The sequence below is a fragment of the Papilio polytes genome, unplaced genomic scaffold, assembly GCF_000836215.1.
Source record: "Papilio polytes unplaced genomic scaffold, Ppol_1.0 DF824102.1, whole genome shotgun sequence".
Lineage (NCBI taxonomy): Eukaryota > Metazoa > Arthropoda > Insecta > Lepidoptera > Papilionidae > Papilio > Papilio polytes.
This window is the reverse complement of record NW_013525102.1, coordinates 5,470,537-5,489,017: the sequence shown is the minus strand read 5'-3', so window position 1 is coordinate 5,489,017 and position 18,481 is coordinate 5,470,537. Positions and strand designations below refer to the sequence as shown.

The following is an 18,481-nucleotide window of genomic DNA, read 5'->3' as shown; positions in this document are numbered from 1 at the left end:
CATTTTAAAGCACTAATTCCCGATAACGCACTGATATTTTACGCTCGAAGGGAATTAGATAAATTTCAATGCATATTATCTTTATGCAAACCACTTGACTCACAATGCCAATGGTCCGGTCCTCTCGTTTGGTACATTTTCTATGGATATAGCTATCTATCCGTGCTTAATCGCTTATAATTCGATCGAGAATTGAATTATGATACAACGTTATTGAATACAACGATCATGAATAGCTTAATATTATACTTATTACACCATCATAATTTTCGAACCATACAATTCAAGATAAGTACCATCGGCCACATTATTCTCCATTTAATATTGTAAGTACTATTCAATTACTTATTTTATTTATAGACTTTATTTATAAATACAAGGACAACATTTTAACCTATGAATATCAGTGAATTAATCACTAAAGACAAGTCGAATCTCTGCAAAATAAAACAAAGATCACTGATACGTCGGATCGGAGTGGAGACAGGCGGGCCGTGACAGTTGATAGGTCCGATACGCATGCAAAGCAGCTTCCAATACATCTGAGGGGCGTGGGACAATTGATTGACGCTGACGTCGATACAGCGAGCGCTCCGACTGATCGGAGACAGAGACTGATCGCTCATCAGGGCGGCTACCACCACACCCTGTCAAACTGAAGTGTCGGACGATTGGACGATACGTGCATGTCGTTAAAATATTAGCATAAATCAAAACTTCTTTGCACCAATATAAAGACATTGTGCATGCTGCATTGAATGCACAATTTTGTGCGTTTATGATAACTTACATGTACCGCTTTAAGTTCCCCTTGATTATAAAATATTTGATATAATATAAATGTGCTAATTAGACAACTGTTTAAATTCCAGGCGGTGTGTTACCTCCATGAAAATAAAATTATACACAGAAATATAAGATGCAGTAACATTTTGATCACCAAGGATGGCGAAGTAAAATTAATAGACTTTGCCTTATCCTGCAAATTAAGTGGAAACGCAGAAAAAACAAAAACAAACATTGGTTCACCAAGCTGGATGGCTCCAGAGGCTGTTGCTGTCGGTGAAGATGGTTACGATAATAGAATCGACGTCTGGGCACTGGGTATTACTACTATTGAGATGGTTGACGGCAAAGGACCTTTCCAAGACATGCATCCCACTAGAGCTATGTTCCAAATTTTGAGGAACCCTCCGCCGAGCGTTTGCAAACCATCCATGTCTTCTAACGACATTAATGATTTCATTGCTGAGTCAGTTTAACGAACTATTTTATTTATTACATAAGTCAATTTCATCTCAAACATGAGATTTTTATTTGTATTTCAGATGTCTTGAAAAGAATCCAGAACATCGCCCTTACATGATGGAATTGGAGGAACATCCATTTATTCAATTAGTGCCAGAAAATGATTATCATGTATGTGATTTTTACCATTATTGATAGTATCTTGGAATAAGTTCGTTTTAAGTTACATTTAAATGTATTTTGCTCGTTCCAGTTGTCCACAGAGCTAAAAATGCTTGCAGTCGATTTAAATAACACTCCGGCGCCTGAGAAAATGCCTGAAAGGATAATCAAAAATGGACTCTTAAGGACTGAAGGTGTTCATGAAGCAGAAACGATGCAAGTAGAAGATCTTGCAGCGTTGGATATATTAACTGAAGACAATCTGATATCAGAATTATATACTAAGCTTGCGAAAGGATCTTTTACATCTTTTATCGGCGACATTCTATTGATTTTAAATCCTAACATGCATGCCGATATCTACGGTGAAAATGTAAGTGTTATAATTGCACAGACTAACAAAAATACATTTAATGAACGTGATTATTTATTTTCAGTATCATAAAAAATACGAATGTAAATCCAGATCTGACAATGAACCACATATATTTGCGGTTGCTGATGGCGCGTATCAAGACGCAATGCATCATAATGAACCACAACATATAGTGTTTTCTGGAGAAAGTAAATCTGGGAAAACAACAAGTATGACTCATGCACTCTCGCATCTTACTCATTTGGGTGCTATGAAAAATAATACAGCTGAGAGGATTCAGAAAGCAAACAATGTAGTACAAGCATGTATAAGTGCTGCAACACCTGTAAATCCTAATTCCACGAGAGGCATCTTACAAGTTCAAGTTACGTATGGGAGCTCTGGAAAATTATCTGGAGCTATATTTTGGCTTTATCAACTAGAGAAGTGGCGGGTCTCTTCTACTGACATGTAAGTGACTTTTTTTTTACTAATAGTAGCCGTATTTGTTTTTAAATGTCTATTAATGGGATGTTGTTTCAGGTCTCATGCGAATTTTAACATTCTTTATTACTTTTATGACGCAATAGAAGCTGATAATAGGTTAGAGGAATTGTGTTTAGAAAAATATAGAAAACATCGTTATTTGCGTATTTTAGAAGAACCACCTAGAGGTGTGAGAGGTGTTCGTGAAACGCCAACCGAAAATGTAGCAAAATACAAAGAATTTGTTGATAATTTAAAAATTCTAGATTGGGAGCAGGAGGATATTGCGTTCTTTGAAACAGTACTAGCAGCCATACTAGTAATTGGTAATGTAAGATTTAAAGATAGCAAAAACGGTACCGCAGAGATTGAGAACCCAGAAGAAGCAAAGAAGGTTGCTAAATTACTGTCACTTGACGAAGTGAAATTTCTCTGGGCTTTATTAAACTACTGTTTGATCGAAAAGGGTTCTGCGACCAAAAAAAGACATTCCACTGATGAAGCAAGGGATGCTAGGGATACTCTTGCAAGTGCTTTGTATAAGAGATTAATCGATTGGATGATAAATGTGATCAATTCAAAGTTATCATTTATGAGATCTGTATTGTAAGTGACTGATATTTATGTTAAATAAATTTATAGAAAATGAACTCAATAACCATCTTATATTTTTTACAGCGGTGACAAATATTCGGTCAGCTTGCTAGATATGTTTGGTTTCGAATGTTTTCATAGAAACCGTTTGGAGCAATTGATTGTTAATACAACGAATGAGCAAATACAATTTTTGTACAATCAGAGAATATTCGCTTGGGAAATGCAAGAAGAGGAACAGGAAGGCATCCAAGTAGCACCTTTGCATTATTATGACAATAAGAGCTCCGTAGATCAATTGATGGCTAGACCAGCTGGAATTTTTTATCTTTTAGATGAAGCGAGTAGAAATGGAAACGGACAAGAATTTATAATAAGTACGTTCATTTTATAAATCTATCAATACTAGAGATTTGAGACAATCTTTACATAAAATATCTTACTAATTTCAGGTGCCATAAGAACATCTAATAAAGGCCCGTACATTAAAATGTCTGGTAGTCATGAATTCAGTGTTGCACATTACACGGGCAAAGTCAACTACGATGCTAGAGAAATGGCTGACAAGAACAAAGATTTTCTTCCACCAGAAATGATTGAGACAATGAGAGCGTCTCTCAATCCCACTCTTCAACAATTATTCAAGAACAAATTAACTAAAACAGGAAACGTGACCATCGTTTCACAACAATCGAAGCCACAGGCCTCTAGATCAAAGTCTGAAAAAGAAATGGAAAACCTTAAAGCTAGGGTAAGTCTTATTAAAAAAACCGATTAGAAATTATTTATTTATTACAAAAATTAAATAACTTTCAGAAATACAATACAGTATCTCGAGGCCATTACTCCCAGAGTCATAGGATGAGGACAGCAGCGGCTACCTATAGGGCTACCAGCTTGGAGATTCTGAAGCAGCTTTCTATAGGCCCTGGAAGTGGTGGCACCCATTATGTCCGTTGCGTTAGAGCGGACTTGAACGACAGCCCTCGCGGTTTCCAAGGAGAAGTTGTACGCCAGCAATTGAGGGCTCTTGCTATTTTAGATACAGCTAAAGCACGGCAGAAGGGATTCTCATGTCGTGTACCTTTTGCTGAGTTTATACGCAGGTAAAAAAGCTATAGATTTAACGGTTGTAAGTAACGTATATCTGTAAAACCTTTTTACGATTACATTTGTGTCTTACAAGATATCGATTCCTGGCTTTTGACTTCGATGAGAACGTGGAGGAGACCAAAGACAACTGCCGTTTGTTGCTGATCCGTTTGAAAATGGAAGGCTGGGAATTAGGAAAATCAAAGGTGTTCCTCAAATATTACAACGAGGAGTTCCTGTCCAGGTAAAAATAATGAAACAAGGTGTTAATAATATCTCAGTCTTGCCTCTAAAATCATTAATCATAACAATCTGTATTGCAATATTTTACAGATTGTATGAAACTCAAGTAAAGAAAATCATAAAAGTGCAATGCATGATGCGTGCTTTCTTAGCTAAACGGAAGACGGTTCAAAATAAATCAAAAGCCTTGCACAGTACGTATTATAATATGCAATATCATCCATTGATTTAAAGACATCCTAATATTATAAAGTATTCTATGTTTACAGTTAAAGAACTAAAGAAACAGCAATCAACGAATGTTAGTGAGGATGAAGCGGCACTAATGATACAAAAGGGTTAGTTCACAGTGAATTCTATGGAACCGTAGTTTGATTTGCCACGTAAACCAGAGGAGTACGCTTGTTCCAATCATATTCTAATATCAACTTTTTACAGCGTACCGGGGTTACATGGTACGTAAAGCATACGGACCCCTCATCAACAAGACATCAGGACAAATCGATGAAGAGACCGCGTCGTTTCTGAAGAGATATGCAATGAAATGGAAGAGTCGCTCCATATTCCAAGTCCTGCTGCAGTACAGAGCTATGAGATATCAGGATCTAGTACATTTTTCGCAACAGGTACGGCTTACAATATATTTTTTACTATCGAATGCCCTATAAACAGAAGTAAACAGTTTATGGAGAAAATTAGATGTTTTATAAGACATTCTTTGGCATTTTTCAAGTGGACATTGGGTTCAGCTAATATATTTATAAAATTGATGTAGAGTTTAACTTTTGTTACCCAATTCGTGTTTTTTAGATTCACATCTTCAATCAGGCATTGGTCGAAGGTCTTGTCACTACCAACACATCAGTTTCATTAGATAAAATTGATCCTAACGCCAAAGAGGCCACATATCTAGGATCCGTTCGTCCTACAGTTTGGAAGTTACCCTTCAGAATTGATGAGTTACAATTCTTCGATACATCGGCAATGTGCGATCCAAATGTTAAGAGCACGTGCGTATTAAGACTTTGTCATTCACCTCCTTCTGTTACCTTTCTGACTCATTTTATACTAATCTATTATGTTTCTTTCCTTCTAATATTATCTTATTTATGAAACAGTAATCATAAAAATACTGCTAGTTGAACTGATTTTTTCAATTTAGTAAACATCTAAGCATTCAACGAAAATAGGTACTGCGAAGATTTTGGGTGAGCGTTTTAATAATTCCTTTTTGATAGTTCTTACGAATTGATTGGAAATTTAAATTCACTACCATGACTGTACCATCAACTTAAACATTGCATACATCAGCCGCCAAGAAAATAAACTACATATAATTTTCAGTAGATATAATAAGCATTATCTCATAGAATCCAGATATCCGCTTTTGTGAAGTTATTTGCTTATAAGCAAAAATACAATACATTAACAAAGCCATATAAATTAACAATAAATATCTGATTATAGCGACACCCTCGCCACCCCCAACGATTCCGACCATGAGCAATGGGATGAACCGTTGAAGCGAGGATACTCGACGCAAACAGACCCCTACATGCTGTCTGCGAGCACCCAGACCCTCATAACTATGCCGTTCTGCAGAGACCCCATGCAGCCACTTCCGAAGCTACCCTCCGAGGATACCTTAGCCAGATCTTCAATAAACCAGGACATGTACGTCGGGACAGGTAGCCGTCCAGTCGTTTACAAGAAGAAAATGAACCAATCCCCTCAAGGTTACTACCAACCACCGACACCCTGGGCCAGTCCAAGAGACGATACTGATATTCTAGAAAATACCAGCTCGCCCATGCGTAGGTCGAATTTCAGCCGTAGCATGCATACATTCGATGTCGACATCCAAGACCCTATAAAAGAACTGCAGGCATTGGCCAAATCCACCAACGATCTGAGTGATGACGACCCGCCTTTCAACTTTCAGGCCATGCTAAAGAAGACGCCGAAGAACAGAGCATCCATGAAACGATACAATGAAATGGATGCATTCGGGGACAAGCACGCAGCTCCTAAGTATATCATATCTCCGGATAGGCAAGGAGTTCCTCCTAGATACGACATGCCTATGAATGCACCTCGATCCACGCCATATTATATGTCCCAAGCACCACCCGGTGCGATGTCTCCTGTCATTGAGAGTCGATCTCAGAGAGACTTCATCAAAGAAGATACGGAATATTTCATGACAGATTCGAACAGAGCAAATTCAAATACTGATTCGTATAATCCTAAAAACGGCTCCAAATCTGATGTGTCTACAATTACGGAAATCGCTCCTGGTATTACACTAGAGGGCGCTGTAGCAGATTTGTAGGTCATTAATCCGCGTTACAGTATATGTAGGTGATTTAAAAAAAAAACAGTTTTTCGTGTAAAAATATATTTAATCTCCAATGCATTGGTAGTCCGCAAACAATTCGTATGGCGCGTGCATATCCCGCTTCACTGACACTAATATTAAAGCCATAAGTTACTGTTAAGTCATAAGATTCCGTTAGTAGTTACGATAAATTTGTCAATACAATTCATAGAGTTAAATACCGAAAGAACCTTAAAGCTAGACATGGCTTATAATTCATGAATTCACCAAGGATCTAGTGACGTAGAAAAATATATCAATATTCAATCTTAAATCTAGTATTACTTAATAAAAAATTGCTTTGGTAACTTATTCTTAATTATAACCGAGTGGTCTTAAATATTAATAGTTTAGGGCAAAAGTGTGGTCCTCTGTGGCTAGTGGTAGATAAATAACTAAATAGATTAAAAAAATATGACAAAAATAAGGGTTAAAAAAATATTGTCAAAAAAGCCTCAAAAAAATGACATCTTAATTTAACACATGTTACAACTTATGTATTAAATAAAATATATTTATTATCTGCATTGCTGAGATTTATTCAAATATGGACGTAGAGTAAAAAAATATTCAGTGTAACTTATAAAAAGTTCATTATCAAAATATGTTAAGCAACTAAACTTATTGATTATTTATTGCTTATAAATTATTAATTTCTTGCCTATAAAGCGACTAGTCATTTTACTCTATCAGTTGTTATGTTAGATATATAAAAATATTGTTACAATTAGGCCCAAAAAATATGTTCTGTATAAGTTTATAAAAATTTAGTTTTTTTAGCAACTTACTTCTAAATACCATCTTATATAAATAAGTTACAATATAAAATAAGTAATCAAACACTTTAGAAGCTCCGTTCAATCTTTGTACAGATTGATATGTCTTATATTACATTAAACCGCGTTTCCACTGGCAATACCTAAACATACTATTCTCTTTCATTTCCTTTAAAAAAATACGAGATAACTGTTTTTTACATGTACATGAAAGTATAAACGAGTAACGCGTTCTGACAATATATAGATGTGCGGAAAACATTGTTTGGCTATATTTTACCCTGAATATATTAGATAAAAACTAAATCTTGTTTTATTAACATTTACTTGAACATTAATTACCATAACCTGACTATAAGAATAAAAACCCTCACACTGATATTCAAAAACAGTAAACCAATTGCTTTCCATTCATTAGAAAATTGTGTAACAAAAAAACTAAATGAAGCAATCCAAGTTCAGAATTTTTAAATTCTTGGAGAGACTAAAACTATAATATTCAATTCTGTGTAATCTTTGAGTAGCTTATAACTTCATTTCTTCTGTCAAATGTGACATTAAATATAATTTATAAATGAATAATTTTCATGATGGCAACACTAACGTCTAATTGTCATAAGCCGATTATGGCAACACATCTATTGATATCAAAACTAAAATGAGCATATTCTTAAATACTACATGTATTTTTATTATGTACTTCTTTATGTACTTCCAAATATATAATTAATATCGACTTAAAACTATGTCACACAAAATATTTCTTTTTTTCTTTATATCACACCCAAATATTCCTTTCATAGCATTTTAGATTTTGCCTTAATAAATACTGTTATATCTAGTTATATCTAAATCACATCCTAAAATTATTGCTGAAAACTAGTGCTAGTACAAACATTTTTTTTTTACAAGCTATTAACTTAAGCTCTATGTTCAGTCAACAACTTTTATTATGATAGTAATAAACAAAAAAAATCAACTAAATATAAGGACATCCATAAATTACGTCACACGAATTTCTTGAATTTTTGACCCCTTAATGTCATTCACATTTTTAATATCATATTTAAAAATTTATAAAAAATCAGGAGTTTTCTCAAAACATTTTGATTGTTATTTTTTTTAATATGTCTGAAATTTAGTATTGTGATACTTTGATTAAATAATAGTTTTCTTGCAGAGACTCCATGCACATGCAATAAAAAAACAAAAGTAACTAGCAACTGTGTATTCTTTCAAACTATACTCTACATTTATGGAAGTCATCAAGATCAGTCGAGCAATTGATGCTACAAACATCCATCTAAGCTATCGCATTTAGTAAAGTAGCATTTTGATTGTTTTGAAAAATGTGACGTCACAAAATTTGGGACCCCTCTCTCTCCTTGACAATGTCACATTTTGTCAACCCCCTTGCTTTGTTAATGTGTGACGTAATTTGAGATGTCCTATTTCTTTATATTATAAGAAAGTGTTAAAATATGTGTTCAGCTATTCATAAGATGTGTATTTAAAAATAAACAATTGCAAGTATTAACTTAAATTTTTGTTGTTGAATTTATTTTTGAATAAATTCGGATGTATTACAGCTTATTCAACTAAACGCGACTTCCAGCTGAGATCATTACAATGTAAACTACAATTATTATTGTTTAATATAATAAAGCTATTATTAAAATGTAATAGTATTACACTGGATGTTACTGACCAAAATTAATAATGCCCCGTTACAATATAACGTACATTATGCCTTAATTCATATTTAATAATTACAGAATTGACGTGAAATTTAAAAAAAAATCTTTAATATTCTGTTAAAATAGTAAATTATTAAAAACTTATTGATTTTTTAAGTAATTGATTATTGTTCATAACCTTAAATTATTTTAGTCCGCTGACAAAAAACTTTTTTAATTTACTTTATTCTTAATATTAATGTATCACTCTTATATGAATTTTTATAATATATTAGACTGTAGATTTGATTTCGTATCAAAAATATTTCAATTTTTCTTATATAATATCATAGAAATGATTACCAAAAAGTATAAACCTCGCTCCTCCCATTTGACTGTAATTTTCACTGCAAATTGTTTCATCAATATAAAAATTGACTTTATTTCGATGGCTCCAATGTAAACTATCGTAAGTTACAATTTTGGGGTTTCCACATTCTTTATTTTTTTAATTAACTCTATAGATATAGTTATATAAAAACTATGCTTGATTCAAAATTTTAATTTTTAAACTATGCATACGAAATTGCCAAATCAAGTATATCTCATAACACTCAAACTCTGATTACTGTATAAATTAAAAGAATCATTGATTTTTGCTCTCTCTCTCTCTCTCTCTCTCTCTTTCATTGGTTGATGCATCGTAATTCATTGTATCAAATGTTTTTTTTTTGCATACATTTGCAACACTTACAATACTTTCCATACGAGCCATCGAATCTTAATAACTAATATGCCTGTAGAAATTATTATTACTTAATTCTTTTCACTGGCAACACTACCGTTTGAATCAGTCATACCAACTTGTCCCAATAACTGGGTAACACTGGGTTCATTCAATGTGAGTACAGCGTGAGCTTCAACCATCACAACTAAAGAGTTTCTGGCCTCTTCGTGGGGAACTCCGTGAGTTTTTGTAGCATGAGAATACCAAGCGCCAGTGGATGGCAATACTGAAACGCACCACTTGCAAGATAACCTAAAATTAAAAATTTTAATGTGAATAGAATAAAGGTAACAAAACGGATGCAAATAAGGAATTTCCTGTACATAAAACAGGATTTCTTATGAACATTATATGTAAAAACCACAAGTTTATAGTTATATATAGGATTTTTCCTGTCCAAAAATGTCATAACCTTCGTAATATTATTAAAATATTAAACTAGTAACTTTTGCACATTAAAATAAGATTTAAAATCCGATTGAAGTACCTCTAAGCTTGGGCTTTTTTTTTCTCGGTTATACTTGAGAGTTTTATTAGGAAAATATATCTACATCTTACAAAGCTTATTCAAAACATGAAATGAACGCATTTAACTGTAAAATATTGCTTGTTAATAAACTAGAAAGATTTCTTTAGGTCAAAAACCTTACCTATTAGTGACATGTCTAGATTTTACATGTCTCCTCCTATACCCCCAACTGTTGTAAACCCGCGGACAAAACGGACAAGGAAATGACGGGTTGGCATAACATGTTTTATCTGAAATTTAAAGAATAAGGTAATTATATAGTAATATGGTTTAAATCTATTCAAACAAATAACAGGAAATTTGTATTTCAAATGTAATTTAACAAAGTTTCCCGTTATATCTATGTAATAATTATTTTGAACAATAACAAAATATAAATAAATTTTCCAATAAAATGTTTTTATTTTAAGTTTTTTTTTTTATTTCACTGAGAATCAGGGAGTTTTATAATTTTTTTTAATTACAATAATGTGCTAATAATAAAGATTTTTTTGTTTGTATTAAAATAGTTCAAAAACTACTAGACCAATTTCTAAAATTTTTACATTATTAAAAAGCTACATTATCTGTGAATAACACAGACTATGTTTATATTTATTTTTAATTCCATGTGGATGAAGTCACCAGCAACATCTATTAATGGTACTAATACTATTTTTATTTTTTATGTATTGAAATAACTCGAAAACTACTAGTCTAATTCCTAAAATTCTTACAAAATTAAAAAGCTTTGTAACTGAGTAACATAGGCTACTTTGTTTAATATTTTTTAACTAGCTTTCGCCCGCGACTCAGTCCGCGTGGAATTAAAAAAAAACAAAACCAAGTAGCCTATGTGTTCTTCCAGACTACCCTCTACATCCATACCAAATTTCATCGAAATCCGTTCAGCCGTTTAAGCTAGAAATTCTAACAAACATCCATCAAGAAACATATTAGTATGATAACGCGAGCGAAGTCACATGCAACAGTTAGTTTAAATTAAATCATACCTTTGATATTTTGAACTTCACTGGACACAGAATTCAGGCTATCACTTGTTATACTCAAGCTCTCAACAATCGTCCCACTTTGCAATACATTTTCAACTTCTTTATCAATCTCCAAGCTATCTTTATCTTCATCAATATCAATTCCATTTGTTTTCTCTACATTTAAACAAGGCTGTGTACTACTGACTTCGCTAACCCATTTCTTTACACTACCATCTTTCTGCACCATTGAGCAAACAGTTTTACCCGAACCTTCAGGGCTTACTGAATACTTCTTTTCAACATCTTCTAGTAATGCAATATCTGTGTCATTAGTGTTCTCTCCGGAGTAATCGGTTAATGGTGAATCAATTGGTTCCACTTTGGGGACAATAGCCTGTAAAATATTAGTATAATATCAATATAAGTAAATGGCCACTTTGTATAAGTGATTATGAATATAACTGCATATAAATTATGCTATGATTTACTGACATTAATTTGATTTTAACGTTGCAAACCTGCCTGGTTTTTGTCTTAAATAAATCTTACTTATGTTATAAATTTAAAAGTTTAGATGGACAGATGTTTGTAGAGTTTGCAGCCTAAATGGCTAGATGGATCTTGATGAAATTTGACATAGATGTCATGCATAGTCTAAAAGAATGGATAGGTTACTAATTTTTTTTTTAATTCCATGTGGATGAAGTTGTGGCTGAAAGCTAGTGATATTATAAAGGGGAAAGAGTTTTTGTATGTATTTAACTCAAAGTGTACTGGGTTGAATTCAAAATTTATTTTAATATGACAGAGAAGCATTATCATTAACATAGGCTAGTATTTACACAAATCATACTAACAGTATTCTTTAGTGAGTCAGTATCGATGACATTTTTAGCAATATCCAATTTATTCTGTGCAGCGTGAGCCTTCTTAGGTTTATTATTATTATCTTCAACTTCACTCTTTTTACGTTTCTTTGAATTAGTAGAGGCAGAAATTTTCTGAAACAAAGTGTTAAAATAGTTTTGTTATGAATTGAGTGCTTTTTTATGAACAATCATAACCATTTGTTTTTAGACCAATTTTGATAAAGAAATATTTATACTAACGTCATCTTCACGCGACTCACTGCCAGTCGATAAACCACATATTCTTAGGGTTTCTGCAGTCTTCAGAAGAACAGGTAGAAAATCCTCGGTTACATTAACCTCACCGTTATACATGAAAGTCAAGAGAGTTTGCAAAGAAGCGGTATTGATGTCATGAAGGACTATAATTGGATCCTTGTGGGGGTTTTGCTGGAATGACAAAAAATGAGTGGGCGTTAACGAGAATTCGAGAGAAGCATTGAATACCTCAATACATAAATATCCAACCTGAAATATTGTCTTGAAAACTGAACTATTCGCAGAAAGAATTACTTTATGTGCTTTGAAACTATGCCCTTCTGAAACTAAGGTGACATCTGATAAACCTTCGTCTTTATAAAGTTCTTTCACATTCAACAATATGTTACTTTGATATCCATTCCACTTTAAGCTTATCTCTTGGTTTGCCATTTCTTAATTTGTGAGGACATGCAGTTTGCTTATTTTTAAGAACACCAACAAAAACAAACAAAACAAAATGCTTGCAATAGCTTAATTTTAATGAAGGAAAACAATAGGAACATTGCCAGCTAAAATATTTTGGTTCCCACAGATTAAATTATTGCTTGTCAGTGTTGTTACTATCAAAAAAGTCTACATCATTTGTTGTCCGTTTTTTTTTTTTGTTTTTGTCCGTTGTTTGAATAAATTCGCTAACTTTTTTCTTCTGGGTTATTACGTAAATCCTTAATAACAAAAAGAAAACCAAAATTCATCATCACCATTCATCTTTCACTAGATGGTGTTAATATCAATCGCAAATAAAAAAAAGTTTGAATTCATGTCGAGGGGGGTCTTTATAAAAATAATCTGCTCCCACGATGCAACGGGGTGATTGGCGCATTGCATTTTGCTTGTACGCTACTCAGAGGAGCATGCACATTCCACTTAGTAATGGAATCTCGCCATGTTGCCGACTTCCCGGGATGGATCTGCATGACGTCAGTGTTCCCAAACGAACCTAAGTTCTCAAGGGTCAATCTCAATCTGCTAATAACTCCTTTGCTGCCATGTTATCCACTTTCCACTAAATCTAGTTAAGGGTAATTACCCTACCTAAGATAAAAACCCATTCAACATTTAGAATTTATTCGCTTTTAGAATTTTATTACGTTCACCTCCTTTGATAAACATTTTTTGTAATTTGATTCAATAAATGTGTTTAATTTATGATATATCTGTGTACATGAATTTAATTTAAACACTTCCTTACCGGTTTGAGGTATTATTTACTTATAATACAGCTTATCAAGCATGTGGTTTTATGACGATTTCAAAATTAACAAATACATTATGTATTAATATTCATTTGGTACTCATAATAAATATAGTTTGTAAATATGTTTGTAGGCATATCTCTTTTGACATTATATTAAAAGTTTACTGTAACCTGAAATGATATACATTTCAATTTGAATACAAGCGTATGCAGCTTAAACGGCTGAACGGATGTCTATGAAATCTGGCATAGATGTGGAGGATAGTCTGGAAGAACACATAGGCTACTTACTTTCATTATTTTTTAATTCCACACGGACGGAGTCACAGTCGAAAGGCATTTAATATTAATAACAAAACGGACAAATCCAAGCCGTTTTATAAGTATGTGCAATCGTTGTGAATCACGTTATGTAGTTTTAACAGGGCAATTGGTCAGTTAGTATTGGCCTGTAATATTTAGTAATTATGTCAAACAATTACAAGCATTTCTTTAGGATTATTTTATTCTCAATTTTGCTATGTAGTTTCATTTCATCTCAATCAAATTGTCCTAATTTAATTACGTGTGGTGCTTGTATAGGTTATGCGTACGATTCATGTGTTTGGTGTTCATCTGTAAGTATTAACTGGTTTTCCAGATTTAAATAGATGATCAAATTTACTTTTAAGGAATAAATTACTGCACAAATAGGAAATTATTGGGACAGTAAAAGGTACGGTTTAAAAGTTTACATGTGGCAGAAATCTGAATGTGTGAATATAAGTGATAGATGGATTGCGGGAAAGGTGACATGATCAAGAAGGTAGTGATGACTGAGATGACGGAAGATAAATAGGGACAAAATCCTGACGCGCTAATCCTAAGTGGAGTAAGCACAGGATTATGACGAGAGGATATTGCTTTGACTGTGTTTCGAGGAAAATATATTGTTTTATATGTACCTGTTAATGTTCAGACTAACTTACATAATTTTAATTAAAACCAAGTTATGTAAAAGAGGTCGAAATTCGTAATAAATTTGATGATGAATGTGGAGAGGTAAAGAATCTTCTGCCAACTAGTGTGGGTTAATGTGTGTTTTGTTTTTAAAGAATTAATGATATGATATTAACACAAATCATTGAAAACATTTACATTCAACGATACCCATCTCGATTGTTTCTTTTTTTTACTTTTTAGGAAATCCATACTGGACCACGATGTAATTCGAAAGATGTAGTAGAAGCTTCATGGTGTTCACAAAATGTATCTGAATCAATTTTGAAACACAAAATCGAACAAAACGATGATTTAAATTCTGGTGAAAATGGTACCAAAGTCCAATTTACACCACAATTAATGACTGTCAAGGTCCGTCCAGGTTTACCTATCAACTTCAAGATGGCGTACAGACCTGCTAAAGACTACCCATTAGATGTTTACTACGTTATGGATTATTCTTACACAATGAGAGTATACAAAGATCTTCTTCAAAAACAAGGCCTTGAGATTTACAGAGAGCTGACTCTGTTAACGAATAATGTTCGATTGGGTATTGGAACTTTTGTTGATAAGCCTGCATATCCTTTTGTTAGGTGAGTTAAACACTTAAATTGCGTTTTTACATAAATTTATTAGATAGCAACATTAGTACAATATGATATGCTTACCAATCTAACAATTAGATTTGCGAAACAGTGGTACATTTTTTCTGTAACCTATTATTCCATAATAGTGTATCTATTAGTTGATAGAATATAATTATTTCCAGATCAGACAGCGTATCATACTCCTTTAAAAATCGTTTATCTTTAACGCAGAACATGACTCAATTCCAAGATGTTCTCATAGACAATTTGTTCGGATCAAACAACGACGACCCGGAAGGTGGTTTCGACGCTCTAATGCAGGCCATGCTCTGCCAGAATGAAATAGGATGGAGGAAAACTGCAAGGCGAATTATAATCTTATCGACTGATGCTACTTACCACAGCGCTGGCGATGGTAAATTCGTTGGTGCAGTCAAACCTAACGACATGAAATGTCACCTCGAAGACAATAATTATAACATGGACCTAGATCTTGATTACCCTTCTGTAAGTCAGATAAATAAAATCGCTACCGAACACAACTTTAAAATAATATTCGCAGCAGTTTCATCTGTTAAAGATCATTACGAAGGTCTAGTGAAGAAAATAAGAGGTGCGAAATATGTAGAACTAAGTGAGGGCTCAAATTTGGTGACTATGGTCAAAGAGGAATATCTAGTAAGTTTAAAATCTTTATCTTGCTAACTGAGATTAAAGTCATTTCTCCTACGTAATTATTTCATTTTGTTATTCTAGAAATTAATAAGAAGCATGCAAATAAACGCTGAATTGCCATCACATGTTGGACTTGAATTAAGTCCGGATTGCCGAAAAGACGGGAACTGCATAATTAAACACAATGAATCTATAACAATTAATGCAACTTTAACAGTCAAAGCTTGTCCCAGTTCTGAAGAAGCTAGCGAAGTTCTCGTGGGTCCTGTAGCTTTAAACGAGAAACTAAAAATCATAGTAGTGAGTGATTGTGTATGCGATTGCGAACGTGAAAATACATACACGAATGCTTCTCAATGTAGAGGAAATGGAAAATACCAATGCGGTATTTGTACATGTAACAAAAATACGTAAGTAACGAATATGTTGAATATAAAACTGTTTCGTATGATTTAAAATACTACCTTCCCATAGTGATATCTACATATATGTACGTCAGTTCTTAAAAGCTCCACTGTTAATAAACTCATTACTTGAAACGTGTTCCACGTTTTTTATGAGAGAAAAAGAGGGTGCAAAAGAAGAGCGGAACGCCATGTTGGTCATCGACAACCAAATATATCCAATGCCAGAAGAACTGCAGATGCGATACTGGCCTTTGAGAAGTTGATAAGCTTGATTTTCTATATTCTTTCAGTTATGGTGACGATTGTGGCTGCGAAGGCATTTCAAGTGTTGATTTAGATAAATGTAAATTAACAGCAACAGCAACAGACTATTGCAGTGGAAGGGGTACATGCAGGTAAAATATATTCTGAACAATATAAGGCAACCTAAATGAAAATCAATTTACTTTAATGTTACATACGAGTATTTAGTCAGTAAACTCTTCTTATATTTTAATGTAAATATACAAATTTCAGCTGTGGTAAATGTATACATTGTAAGAAGGGATTTTCTGGTGACTTCTGCCAATACGACGACACCGCCTGTCCAAGTCCCGGCGGCAAGCTGTGCGCTGGCAGCGGGTTGTGTCGGTACGGGAAATGTGAATGTGCCCCCGGCAGGACTGGTCCCGGCTGCGATTGCCCGCTTAGCATTGATACATGTTTTGCACCACACTCCAAAGAGGTAAACTAACATACAGTTTGTAGATAGCATTCCAATATTATGGAAAATCCTACTTCTCTTTATTAAGAGCGGGTTTTGAAAGGTTTGAGCTTTGACTAAACTATTGCACAGCGCTGTGCGATTGTCGATTATTTCACAGCCAATTCAACTGTTTAGTTGCACAATTAAAAATCGAATAGTGTGCGCATCTAAAAATAAGCTCCTTAAAAACAAAGTGCGACGAAACAGTTGTGTATTAGTTTAGTGAAAGGTGTGCGCGTTCTAAATGTGACAAATCTGTCCACAGCGTTTCCAAACGACATGTTGAATTTAAACTTGATTTTATTTTATAGGTATGTTCAGGAACTGGGAACTGCATTTGCGGTGAATGCCACTGTTTGCCAATGATATCAACAAATCGAACGTGTTCAGGAAGTTTTTGCGACAACTGTGACGAATTCTCCGAGAAAAGATGCTTAGAACTCGAAAACTATGCGGAATGTAATTACTTCAACAACAAAACATACTGCGACCAGTTGCACAACCAGACTTCTTTAACTGAAGTAAAGATTGTTGATAAATTGGACAGTACACCTGCGGAAGAGGGATTGGCTAAATGGTGCAAGAAGGAGTTAGGAAACGGAACGCTGCTTTTCAAATATCTGTATCCAATTACTTCACCGAACACGCTACATGTAATTATTGCAAAAGAATTGGAGCAGCCACCTGAAGTTAATTTATTTAGTAAGTGGCTCATATCTATACTAATATTATAAATCGAAAGAGGAAAGATTTGTATTTTTTATGTATTTAAGTAACTAAGACCACAGGCGTCAGCTGAAATTCCAAGAATAAGATCTGTGTTTTCTTTTACAGTTGCTGTAGGCGTTCCGTTTGGCGTTCTCATTCTGTTAGGTCTCCTGACAATAGTAATATGGAAAATTTTAGTAGACCGACTCGACGCTAGGGAGTATAAAAATTTCGCAGAGAAGGCTACTTCAGCTGGCTTCACAGTACCCGGTATTGTTAATCCAGTGTATCGCCCTCCAGTCAGTAACATTAACAACCCAACGTTTGATAGAAATTTATGATTTTTTACATACCACTAAACAAGCAAGAAGCTTCTTAAATACGCCGGATTAGCGAAGCAACCGCTACCCATAGACATCGACAATTGGAGGTCCTTTACTATCCTTATACGACGGAGGGGGAACGCAAAAAGGATAATTCCTTGCCAGGCCATCGATGTTTCGTCGACATAGTTTAAATTATTTATTACTAGCTTTCGCGCGCGACTTCGCCGCGCGGAATAAAAAAAGACAAACGCAAGTAGCCTATTTGTGTTTCTAGAGTATTCTCTACATCTATGCCAAATTTCATAGAGATCCCTTCAGATGTTTAGGCTACAAACTCTAACAAACATCTATCCATCCATCCATCCATCTAAACTTTCGCATTT

General features: G+C 33.9%; 3 protein-coding genes across 4 annotated transcripts in view; 2 read left to right on the top strand and 1 right to left on the bottom strand.

The window, feature by feature from the left end:
• LOC106099838 (neither inactivation nor afterpotential protein C) overlaps nt 1-9,149 on the top strand; it is a 10,036-nt gene extending 887 nt beyond the window's left edge. Inside the window, exons 3-17 of one of the 2 annotated variants that reach the window (XM_013278511.1) lie at nt 873-1,252; nt 1,329-1,419; nt 1,502-1,783; nt 1,848-2,236; nt 2,309-2,857; nt 2,930-3,222; nt 3,298-3,596; nt 3,662-3,951; nt 4,032-4,181; nt 4,271-4,374; nt 4,450-4,518; nt 4,619-4,806; nt 4,991-5,190; nt 5,648-5,868; nt 6,123-6,269. In XM_013278511.1, the coding sequence (XP_013133965.1) occupies nt 873-1,252; nt 1,329-1,419; nt 1,502-1,783; nt 1,848-2,236; nt 2,309-2,857; nt 2,930-3,222; nt 3,298-3,596; nt 3,662-3,951; nt 4,032-4,181; nt 4,271-4,374; nt 4,450-4,518; nt 4,619-4,806; nt 4,991-5,190; nt 5,648-5,868; nt 6,123-6,175 (3,558 nt within the window). In that variant the 3' untranslated portion in view covers nt 6,176-6,269. Of the gene's footprint in view, nt 1-872; nt 1,253-1,328; nt 1,420-1,501; nt 1,784-1,847; nt 2,237-2,308; nt 2,858-2,929; nt 3,223-3,297; nt 3,597-3,661; nt 3,952-4,031; nt 4,182-4,270; nt 4,375-4,449; nt 4,519-4,618; nt 4,807-4,990; nt 5,191-5,647 lie in introns of both variants that reach the window. The other variant, XM_013278510.1, reaches the window with a different exon arrangement.
• An 81-nt stretch (nt 9,150-9,230) lies between these two features.
• LOC106099519 (zinc finger protein 131-like) lies at nt 9,231-12,966 on the bottom strand. Its single transcript, XM_013278083.1, has 6 exons — nt 12,676-12,966; nt 12,409-12,597; nt 12,157-12,300; nt 11,318-11,693; nt 10,447-10,555; nt 9,231-10,048 (listed from the first exon to the last, which is right to left on the bottom strand). The coding sequence occupies exons 1-6, from the start codon at nt 12,856-12,858 to the stop codon at nt 9,826-9,828; spliced, it is 1,224 nt and encodes a 407-aa protein (XP_013133537.1). The 5' UTR covers nt 12,859-12,966; the 3' UTR covers nt 9,231-9,825.
• Nucleotides 12,967-14,084: 1,118 nt separating this feature from the next.
• On the top strand, nt 14,085-18,343 carry LOC106099809 (integrin beta pat-3-like). Its single transcript, XM_013278475.1, has 8 exons — nt 14,085-14,283; nt 14,849-15,243; nt 15,420-15,915; nt 15,994-16,322; nt 16,610-16,714; nt 16,836-17,043; nt 17,376-17,766; nt 17,899-18,343. Exons 1-8 carry the CDS (start codon nt 14,134-14,136, stop codon nt 18,111-18,113), a joined length of 2,289 nt encoding a protein of 762 aa, XP_013133929.1. The 5' UTR covers nt 14,085-14,133; the 3' UTR covers nt 18,114-18,343.
• The last annotated feature ends 138 nt before the right edge of the window (nt 18,344-18,481 follow it).